The sequence below is a fragment of the Tachysurus vachellii genome, chromosome 4, assembly GCF_030014155.1.
Source record: "Tachysurus vachellii isolate PV-2020 chromosome 4, HZAU_Pvac_v1, whole genome shotgun sequence".
NCBI lineage: Eukaryota > Metazoa > Chordata > Actinopteri > Siluriformes > Bagridae > Tachysurus > Tachysurus vachellii.
Window position 1 is genome coordinate 20,409,464 of NC_083463.1, and position 11,607 is coordinate 20,421,070.

The 11,607-nt window shown below is 38.6% G+C and overlaps 1 protein-coding gene across 1 annotated transcript; it reads right to left on the reverse strand.

The window, feature by feature from the left end:
* Positions 1 to 938: 938 nt before the first annotated feature.
* On the reverse strand, positions 939 to 11,162 carry smpd2b (sphingomyelin phosphodiesterase 2b). The gene is made up of 11 exons (XM_060868282.1): positions 11,016 to 11,162; positions 10,129 to 10,205; positions 9,625 to 9,721; positions 6,323 to 6,399; positions 6,006 to 6,099; positions 4,800 to 4,889; positions 4,633 to 4,715; positions 3,720 to 3,852; positions 3,475 to 3,579; positions 2,935 to 3,091; positions 939 to 2,829 (listed from the first exon to the last, which is right to left on the reverse strand). The coding sequence occupies exons 2-11, from the start codon at positions 10,164 to 10,166 to the stop codon at positions 2,420 to 2,422; spliced, it is 1,284 nt and encodes a 427-aa protein (XP_060724265.1). The 5' UTR covers positions 10,167 to 10,205; positions 11,016 to 11,162; the 3' UTR covers positions 939 to 2,419.
* Between the last annotated feature and the right edge of the window lie 445 nt (positions 11,163 to 11,607).

Consider the following 11,607-nt stretch of genomic DNA (forward strand, 5'->3'; position numbering starts at 1 on the left):
CTTATTTTCTCAGTACGTTTCTCACTAGACAGGCCTGGGCTTGGTTTACAGAAAAGAAAATCCCGGTGATAAACATCCAGAAAGATCCGCCGCACCCATGGGCAGGACCGGGGTCGTGTCCAAATCCGAACACTACAGCACTCAATAGTGCGCCACAACAATAGCAGCACGTCGGACTGTGTTCTAATACACTGCTAGTGTAAGGGTGCGGCTCAGGGCGCGCACTCGGGCGTGGTCCTATGAGCTAATGGCGCGTTAGTGATACAAGCCTCCATGTTACAACATGTTCATTACACATTCACAGTATAAGGAAATGTGAGATGAGGCGTGGGAAAGAAGATATCACTGCTAATTTAGTCACAATCGGGCTTTATAATTCCTTATGCACATATAGGTGGGTGACAATTGAATGGACAAATAGAACAACATAAAGTATCTTAGTAAAGTTCTGTACACTCCAAACTCACCAAGACAGTTTAACAAAATATCTTTTTGGTATTTTTTTATTCATAGTGAAAGAAAGTGCTTTCTAAAACACCAAAATCTCTCATTGGTGTTTATTTAGGTTGAGATCTGGGGATTCTACTCATCAGACTACTCAGTATGAGGCCTTGAGTAGACAATTTGACAGTAATAAAACATAATATCATACATGTCTGTCGTATTTGGGGTTAATCAATGTTTTTTTTATCTGTCCTTAAATTCGTTTTCAAATCGGGTTGAAGCAAAAGCAGTCTGAACAGTAAGACTGCACCCTTGTGGTGTAAGTGTTTAATTGCAATTAGTCGTTGAACCTAGTGTCCCAGAATGAGATGCCTGTTCAACAAAAGACAACATACAGTATATGTGCCTTGTGATGGTCCCTTGAGATCATCTTTAATATACTGTATACAAGTAATACCCATCAATCATACACATATTTAAAGACAAATATCCGCTTTGCATTTTTAATAAGAATAATTTATTTCATCTAAAAACTGCATCTGTTGAAACAACTGAAATCATACTCAGATGAATGAGTAAAATGTAATGCATATAGGGTTTACAGAAAGCAGACAATACCATATGTGTACTGAGATATATGAGGTATGCAAACACGATTACATTGAAAGTGATGTTGTGGTAGGTGTACATGGTCAAGTGATTAAATGGGAGTGAATGATTAAAATCGGAGTGAATGATTACAGTACAGAGTTAAGTGTAAATGTTATTTTAAGACATAAATTCAAATGTGTAGTTCTAACTTGTTAAAGTTTGTGTAAACATCAAATACAAGTGTTAATCAGAAACAATTTAACAGGCCATTAAACTACGTAAAGGAAAAAAAAACATTCTGAAAAAAATAAAATAAAATAATATAGATATATATCTTCTGGGCCTGATAAATCAAATGTGTTGTTAGTTAAATTAATAAAAACCCATAATGGCAATGTAAAAAGAATATACGCCTTACTTGCTACAATAAATAAGATTTTTCTCATGTGACATGGAAGTGTTAGGGATAAACATGATGGGGTGTGCTGTTATAGGAAAATAATAAACAGCAGGGTGATAATGGAAATTAAGAAACCCATTCTGACTAATCAAAATGGAGAATCAGGGCTGTGGTATATATTTGCTTATACAGTACAGTGTTATTGCTTACAATTTGGTTACTATTATCTTTCAGTGATATTCTTGATTATTGTTCTTCTCCATTTGTGACCAAGCAAGATAATTGGTCCGATCAAGTTCCTGAGACAGACGTCTATCCATTAGTTATATGCTGGTCTGCAATCTCATCATTATGACACATAGTTTTATTAATAAAAACTTCCACACACAAGCTTTTTGGCCTGTGGTGCTAATAACTCCCCTTTGTGAAGAATATATAGCCTACTCAAGTAAGCAAGTCAGTAAGAGATATGCCCCATTCACAGCTGGCATTATGTGTCCTGTGTGATTGAATCACAAGTAGACAGCAGAGATAAATAGCCACTCGCTCACACCTGCCATTTTGAACGTGTCCTCAGTGATCATTTGTGATTACATAAATAATTTCTGCTGGTCAAATGTTTCCATTTATTATTCTGATTTTCTTCTGCATTTCTTTTCAATTGTCTCGCAAACAATTTTACATTAATCTTTACAGACTGGTTTAAGCATATGGTGGTCTGTTAACAAAACTTAAATGAAAGAAACATTAGACAATGAAAGTAGCTACAGTATGAGGAGCAGATACTTGCGTCTCAAATTGGGAGGTGTGATTGGGAGCATAGAGAGAATAAGATCTATCAGTCAGATTTGTAACTATCCAAAATGAGGCAGATACTATCAGAATGCTGTGGAGTGTGGTTCAGCTTAAACTTGTGCACACAGGTGGGAAATGCCCAAGACATTTAGTTAAGTGTTCACATTTTGAATCTTGAATCATGGTTATTCAGTCTTCTGGTTCTACAGCGTCAGGCTCCCTTTGAGAATCGTCCTCATCTATAACCTTAGGTAGCTCCTTCAGTTGTTCTTGCAGGCTACCTACTGCAAGCCTCATCTGGTCCTCTGTACCTTCTAGGGACTTCACCTCCATGCTGTAAAAAATGTACAGGAAGAGAGCAGAGAGAAGGATGGCAAAGCACAGTGCCCCCAGTAGGTAGAAAGAAGCTTTGGGGAAAGGCTTTTCAGCTCCGAGCGAGAATACTGGCACAGCAGCTATGGCCATCTCCAGCAGCAGCAAGGCCAGGCCCATAAACCCTGTGCGTGCAGCCGTGTGGCGCATGCGCTCAGCACAGTGCAGGCCTACCTTCACCTCCGTACGAGCCTCTGTCACAATGTTTATCAGCTCAGAAAGACTGGCTAAATAACAATACAAGGGAAAACAGAGAAAGCGTTTAACAAGAGAACCAAGGAGGAACTGTTAAACAAACAAAAAAAAAAATTTCTAAAAGTAATCTTCATTACCTGCATTGCAGTCTGTTTCTCCCTTCTCATATTTCAAAGGGCAAAGCAGCAGCTCAGTGCTAAGAGCTTCATGGTCTGAGTAAGGGAAGTCATACCCAGGAACGAAGCCCTTAGTAGTAGACATAGAATTACAGCTCACCTCCACTCTCCCTGATCCCTGTAAATCAAATACAGCACTATATACAAGATTCTATTTTAATTTTTATGTCTTGTATGTTGTGTGCGCTAATATGAATCACTTTATACTGAAGTTTAAAACATAAGGAGTATTCCTTCTGGAATTACATAGATTCATTTTGCGTTCATATAATAAAACACCCAGTTGTCAGTTTATTATGCATGCATCAATCTGAGCTGCACTCTTCAAAACAATCACACCAGCACAAGACTCACTAATTTGCAGTGTGCTAGAGTCAGTGCTGTGGGTAGACATCATGTGCAAAAAAAAGTGTGTACAGTGAGTGTCCCTGAAAAAAGAGGTATTGAAGGGAGGTGTAATTTTGATGTGATCTGTCCAACAGTAAAATCAAACACAATCACCTTGAATAAGATGTAGTCGATACGGATTCCTCCTCCGAATGGACTAAGTTCATGAGTATTTGTGAATGGGTTGTCTGTTATATGGGTGAATCCATGTTCACATCCCTGAAAAATAAACGCTATGTACTCTTAACAAATGAGACACAGCTACAGTAAGACACTCTGCCTGGTCATGAAAATACATCTTGTTGCATACACTGGAGTGTATGAGTTTTACTCAATTTTAGTACTGTTTATGTACTCACTTCAAAGCTAGCTGTCTCAATAAAGCAGTCCCGAAGTCCAGCGTAGCTGCGCAGCAATTTTACACCGAGGTCTTCAGGATGCATGTTCAAATCTCCCCCTAATATCACCACATCTGCCCCAGCACATGTGTGTCTGAGTGGGAGGAAATACAGACAGTACTTTAAACTTCATTAAAAGTGTTTAAACATATAGTGAAGCATTTGTGTTAGAACGCACTTCTGATTTCAAAAACACACAGCTAAAGGCATTACAGTTATGCTATAGCTTTTTTTTATTGTTGTTGTTTATAAGTACACTGTGATGTTGTCCCTGTGTGGGATCCCAACTTCCCCAGTTTCATCCCACTTTTCAAAGCATGCGAATAAGTAGACTGGCAATGCTAAATTGTCCCGAAGTCTGAATGTGTACGTGCATGGTACACTGCGATAGACAAATATATAACCAACAGGCAGGGACAAGCCAAATAAAGGTTATAATCATGCCCACCAAATGCACTTAGAATCCATGCGCTAAAATAAAATTGCTATGTAGACAGCATTGCATTTAAAGGATAGATAGATATAAAGTATAAAATAACCAACTGAGTGGTTTCACAGTAATGGTAGTATATACTGATGTAATCACAACTCGTACATTGTCTTATTTGTAAGTTGTATTGATTTTACCTAGAGGTTATTTTATGAAGAATCAGAACATATTCTTAATTTAAGAGGGTGAACACTTAGATAAGCCACTGTGTATATATGATAACAGTATAAATGTAGGTCTGTTTTGTGCTTCTAGTACATTCAGAACATACCTTGTTCATGTAAAATTGTTTACTAAACTGACTTTTTCTGGTCTGGCCCACTTCACATATAACCATAAATGAGTTTAACAGCCCTGTTCTAAAAACAGAGAGTGGTTTAATACCGTATAAAGTTTTGGAGTTCCCAGGCTTGCACCACTCTGTGAGAGAGATAGGAATCTTGTTCTCTGGAATACTCAGCATGCAGCTGTTGGGGAAAGTGACAGCAATATAATACAGGACTGAACACGCATCTGCACAATTAAGAAAACTATATATATTTTGGACTTACATGAGTGACATAGACATGCACCATCAACCCACTGATATTCAGTAGTAATTTCCCAACAGCTTTACCCCCGAACCAGTCTCCATGATGGGCCTGAAACAGAAGAAAATACTCTTTGAAAGTCACTCATCCACCCAGCTAGACATTTATAATCCTGCTTTATGTAAGGAATTAAACACTTTGGGCAATGCAAACAATGACAGGGTTGTGTGATAACCAGCCCAAATTTGATTATTTATGTGAAACATCACATCCCAAACTGTTTTACTAAATAGTAATTTGCAATATCTTAATTTGCCATAGCCTCGGGGGTTTCTTCCGGGTACTCCGGTTTTCCCCCCCGGTCCAAAGACATGCATGGTAGGTTGATTGACATCTCTGGAAAAATTGTCCGTAGTGTGTGATTGTGTGAGTGAATGAGAGTGTGTGTGTGTGCCCTGCGATGGGTTGGCACTCCGTCCAGGGTGTATCCTGCCTTGATGCCCAATGACGCCTGAGATAGGCACAGGCTCCCCGTGACCCGAGGTAGTTCGGATAAGCGGTAGAAAATGAATGAATGAATGAATGAATGAGTGAGTGAGTGAGTGAGTGAGTGAGTGAGTGAGTAATTTGCCATACTGTGATTGTTTACAGTTACAATACAATTTGTGAAACCTCCATTAATCCTGTTCCTGTAAGTTAGTTAAGTAATAAGTGGATGAACTTGAATGTAATAAGACAAACTAGTGCAGCTTGTTGTGTTATAGAGAAACACAAGGCCCTCCATCCTAAAGACTTTCCTAAGAAAAAAGAATAGTTAGTTAGTTAGTTGGTTGGTTAGTTTGTTAGTTCACCAGCAACTTTCCTGGTGCAGAAAAGTACCATCTTTACATCTTACTTTTACAAAGTGCTGATACATTAAAAAGATCTTTAAAGAAAGTTTGAATTGTTTTAATAGTTTTTTAACATTTTACTATTATGTGTAGGGTCTGCCTTAAAAGTGCTTTTGAATAAGCTGCTACTATAGAAGCTAAAACTTAGTATTTTAAAAGAGTCCATTAATATAAACATGTGCAGGTGGATCTACTGTCATGGCCATGCTTCTATAGAAAAGAAACTTAAGAATTCACTGCTTAAATTAATGCTTTGGTTTAACAGCAGCAGTCGAATCAAAAGGATCTGCCAAACTGGTATTTGTCTTTTAAAAATAAACAGTCAGTATGAACCCACCATGTAGGGGTAACCATTTAAGGAGTATTTGTAGAGAAAGACATCATGGATTCTGTGCCTGGAAAAGACCGCCAGTCCACTTCCAAAAAATCCACTGAGAAGCAGAGGTTCAAATCAAATAAGAATGTATGATAACATTAATTACAAAGTTTTTTCTGATTTATCACAATGAATCTCTAACTTTTTAAAAACTTTAAAAGAATTTTAAGACTGCTAATGTAATGCATATGGGTGTATTCATGAAATAATATTACCTCTTACACAGCATAAAATAGTAAACTAATCATAAATACATAAATGAAAAGGTCAAAACTTACCTTTTAAAATAATGGGAATAAGGAAGTGTGCTGCTAAGCTTCGTTTTCAAGAAGTAGAAGTCTTTTTCACTCCAAACCTATACCACAGACCAGAAGTAGAAGCAAAAACTTTTTTTTTTGCATTATCTGAGTTTATTTCTCCATAATAACATGACTAAACCACTTCCTTAAAAAACAGATGAACTTGGTCAGCAATATTCTAGCCAATATTCCTCCATCCTTGCAAACAGGTTATCAGGTTATTCAGGTAAAAAAAGCTAAGATCATCTGAGAGGAAGTGGAAGAGATCACAACTTTATGCAGATCTTGACTCTTACCGTACACTCCTGGCCAAGTTCTCATCAGAAATAACTTCTGCCAAGACTTCCTTCTACAAGGAAAAGCTTGAAGCTTCGACACAAGGCCCCCTTAAGCTCCACAACATCATCTGTTCTCTATTCAACCCCCCGACTCCACCTGCTTCATCCTCCCTGACTGCAGAAGACTTTGCTTCGTTCTACCATGAGATGATTGAGAAAATCTACAGGACCTTCTGCCCCGACTGCATCTACATCTCACAGTCAGGATTCCCCTACTCCTTTGTTGTCGAATTTCTCAACCATAGCAGCAGAACAGATTTTATAACTCATCCGGCCTTGCAGTCCTTCCACCTGCCCACTGGTTCCACTCCATTCCACAATGCTCCAGACCATCTCGCAAGAACGTCTGCCCTTCATCACCACTATCATCAATGAATCCATATCATCTGGTAATGTACAAACTACCTTCAAGAGAGCAAGGGTTTTTCCCATCCTGAAGAAACCTGCACTGGATTCATCAGACATCCTTAACTACAAACCGGTATTACAGAACAACCTTCAAGATCCCAACCAGTCTAGCTTTAAAGCAGCATATTTGACAGAGACAGCCCTTGTGGATGTCTCTAAGAAACTAAATGCTGTCATCAGTCCTCATCTTCCTCACCCTATCAGCAGCATTTTATATGGTCAACCACAAGATTCTCTTGTCCACCCTCAGTAATCTTGGGATTTGCTGATCAGCATGGGAATGGTTTTCTTCCTACCTGGAAGGACGCTCATATCAGGTAACATGGGAGCGACATGTGTTCCACGCAGAATCTTCAATGGTCTCCCACATGGCTCAGTACTTGGTCCTCTTCTTTACTCTGTGTATATTCACTCTCTCGGTAAAGTTATTTCCTCATACGGGTTCTGTTACCACTGCTATGTTGATGATTCACAACTTATCTTCTCTTTCTCACCCTCAGATACCACTGCTACCGTTCGGATCTCAGCTTGTCTGGCAGATATATCATCGTTGGATAACGGCTCATCAGTTGAAGCTCAATCCTAGCTAATCATCCCAGGTGATTCCTCCCCAGGTCATGATCTTGCAATATCCCTGCATAACGATCTGATCTCCCCTTCAGTCACAGCTTGCAACCTTAAGGGTAACCATGGACGATCATCTGTCTTTTTCCTCGCATATTGCTAATGTGAAACGCTCATGTCGGTTCCTTCTCTACAACATTAGAAGGATTTGGCCATTTTTGTCCACACAGGAAGCTCAGGTACTTGTTCAGTCTCCACATGCCTAAGTTTTTGCATAACACCCCGCCGCTGCAATCCATCCACTGGCATCCGGTAGCTGCATGCATCAGATTCAAAACACTGATGCTTGCCTACAAAGCCAAAAATGGACCAGCTCCATCTTACCTCAAAGCCCCCATAACTCCTCGCACTGCACATCGCACCCTCAGAGCTACCAGCACTGCTCGAGTGGTCCCACCATCTCTCCGGGTAAGAGGTAAGTATACTACAAGACTCTTTTCTGTTCTGGCACCAAGGTGGTGGAATAAACTTTCCCTAGGTGTCCGGATAGCTGAGTCAATGGCTATTACCATACGACTTATGGAAACACTTCAACTAACATTTTCTTCCATGTTTGTTGTAGGTGTGTATTTAAAAAAAAAAAACTTTGAACAGTGATTTAGGCTCATGGTATCTTAAGTCTGTAGCCTAGAGAACCAGAGTTCATGCATTCAGTGATAGAGACATAAGCACCTTTGTACGTCGCTGTGGATAAGGGCGTCTGCCAAATGCTGTAAATGTAAATGTGTACCAAAAAAATGCAGCATTGCCTAATGCCTCAGTATGAAACACAAACTCATTATCTGTATGTTACTGTTATTGAATCAGTGTAGAAAGTAGGAAATTAATAACATTATAATTCTCCTAAGTGAGGCTTCTAGGCTAACAAACAATGCACTATGTATTATTGAGTATATGTTGCTTGTGACCTGCATTCTTGCAAGTATTAAAAGTTGATCAATGTAAGAAGCAAAGTCCTTTTAGTATTACAGTGTCAATAACACTTTGTTGCTGTGTACAGACAGATGGGTGATGTTTCACAACCTTTAATAAGTATAATTGCACTACAGAGTGGAGCCATACAGCAATAAAAATGAAATAAAAAAGACAAATGAGGCCCATTGTGAGTGCCGACAGCATCTGCACTGACAAGAGGCGTAAACATCCAGATGCATCAATGATAGACTCAAGACCCAACACTGCCAATGTAGTGCCCTTGAGTAAGACCTTAACCTGGTGTCATAGCTGACCCTGTGCTCTGACTCCTACTTTCTAACAAGCTGTGAAATGGGAAGAAAAGCAATTCACATTGATATTGATATATGACAAATAAATGCTTCTTCCTTTTTCTTTCTTCCTCCAAGACACGGGAAGCCAGTTGCTGCATCTATTTGGACTGCTGCTTCATGCTACATTACAAGGTAGCTGAAGGCATCCTGAGGAAAGTGATATCTACCCTCTTACATATTCATAACCGCACAGAGACTCACAACTGGCTAGTGTTGCAGTGATTGACAAGGGAAAGGGTAATGTAATCCCTACCAACCAGAGAGCATGTCAGTTTTGCTCCCTAGAAGTCCTGGCCATGGATGGCTGTGGTACTGTCAGAATCTGTGATCTCCAATGATAATGGAAATATTGGGTCCTGCAGTCTACCAGTCTCTGGCTGGTTTGTCATTTGCTGTATTAAATTCTGTAATTTGGAAAAGGCACCATAAAAAAAATACAATATGTTTCATAATGGCTTCCATACCAAGACACCTTTCCTTGTCTTGTGATCTTTGTTCCTATTCACTTGCGAGTTGATATTCTAGGGTTTTAGTTTTCCTTTTGTTCCAGAGGGAAATCAATCCTGATGCACATTTGCACTTTTGATTTTTCTGCTGCCAATGAGAATGTGTGTGTGTTTGTTTGTGTTTGTGTTTATCTCACCTCCTGCAGTAATGCCACGTCATACTGCTCCTTGCTTAGCAGATCTCCAATCATGACATATCGTTCAGCGCGGTGCTTACTAAGGTAACGAATTCCCCTAAAACCGCAAAAGCACAAACATAGAAACACAAAGCAACAAAGAAGCAACGTGACTGGGCATAATAAGATTTTATGGCACATTATGTTATATCAAAAACGCCATACCTCGTCTTCTAGCATAGTATAAACTGTGATAAACCTGATACTGCCTTTGACTAAATTATTCAGCGGTTACCCTAGAAGTAGTCAGATTAGGAGTCAAAAAGGTAGAGCTAATTAAATTCCTTCCAGTCATGTATTTTGTCCTTAAGCAGCTTAGTTGAGATTACTTTTTAAGATGTTCCAATCTTCCATTGAAAGCAGCAATGTAAGGTGTGTGTATGTATATATAGTATACATACACACACTTTGTGTGTTAAGCTTTAACTTTAAGATATATATATATATACATGAATGTGTGCTCACCAGCAGTTGAGAGAGAAGATACGTAGTCTTAGAGGCATGACTGCTGTCACAGGATTGTGAGAGAAGTGTGATCCCCTCTGCAGAAAAAAGGCCATGTCAGCAAAGAAACAAAAAGGTCAGCAAGGAAAAGATGGTGCTTAGTCACATCACAAATCAAAGATTGTGAAGAAAAAGCTTGCAGATGTGATTATGAACTATGTAAAGATTATAAACAGTATGAACAATGAGGCACAAGTGTTTTTTCTCAAACTTTAAGCTATGATTTGCCAGTGCTATTGCCAATATAACAATTTCTCCAGAAAACTAAATACCCAGTTGTACATTAAAATAAATGATTGTGCATTATTATTATTATTATTATTATTATTATTATTAGTAGTAGTAGTAGTAGTAGTAGTAGTAGCAGTAGCAGTAGAAGACTCTAATCATATAAAGACCCAGGTCATTTAGATTTAACAGTGGGACCATTTGTGGCTATATACGTATCAGTAATAACACACTAATACAAAATAAAAACATTTATAAGCAGTTAGAAAGTAAGAAGGTCATTTATAAGCAGTTAGACGGTACGTTCAGTAGAGTGTTGTTTACGGAAACGCTTAGATATTTCAGGAAACTTCTCTTTGTTGCTTTCTGAAGAACTTTTGCAGTTTATCCCAAAACGACAGTTAATGCGTTTATGTCTGTGACTTTAAATATGTATTAAATATGTACGAGTTTAAAAAGTAGAGTATGTGAAGTAAAAATGAATAAAACTATGTAAAAAGTGACCTGACTTAACGGTCATGATAAATGACTCTTGTGAGTATTTACAGTGCAGCTAAAGCTAACTAGCTAAAGAATCATTTAGGAGAGCTCAGCTTAAATGAAACGTTGTAAACGGTTACCTTTAATTCACTCGTTATTCTTTTCAAGTTAAAAAAAACCTGGAAAAAATGTATCCGCTATAAACGATGTGGTAGACTTGAGAAGTTTCCGTTGTTGTAACGTGATCTGTCACATCACAGAGGCATAACAGTCTCCGATTCATTACCCTGCTGTTTCCGGGTCTGGGTGACGTCAACATGGGGGCGGGGTTAGTTTGTTCATTTCACCTCACTGGTGTGTCCCATGATGTGAACAAACTAGATGCTTTAACTGGCTTGACAAAATAAATGTCTGGTATCATGAAATATGCGGAGATGTGAAAACCTAGAATGAATATATTTAATCTAGGTATGTGTAAATGTTTGGCTTTAACTGTATATAGGAAGTAAATGCAGTGTATTTCATTAATAATATGATTATGGTGGTAAAATATCAGCAGTAGTACACAAGTTCCCAGTCAAACACAACAAAGGTCCTTCATTATTACTTCTCTGTGAGTTTCACAGTAAACTGTGTCAAGGAATTGGAAGTTCATTGACTGGTTCCCTTATTTTCAACTCCAGCAACACCAAGATATTCAGAAGTTCACAGATATCCGAGCTAGCCAACAGA

Coding starts and splice junctions, on each gene's coding strand:
- smpd2b (XM_060868282.1), bottom strand. CDS start 10,166: ATGCCTCTAAGACTACGTATCTTCTCTCTCAACTGCTG. Junction 9,722..10,128: donor ATCTTCTCTCTCAACTGCTG/GTGAGCACACAT, acceptor TTGCGGTTTTAG/GGGAATTCGTTACCTTAGTA. Junction 3,092..3,474: donor TCGACTACATCTTATTCAAG/GTGATTGTGTTT, acceptor TTTGATTTACAG/GGATCAGGGAGAGTGGAGGT.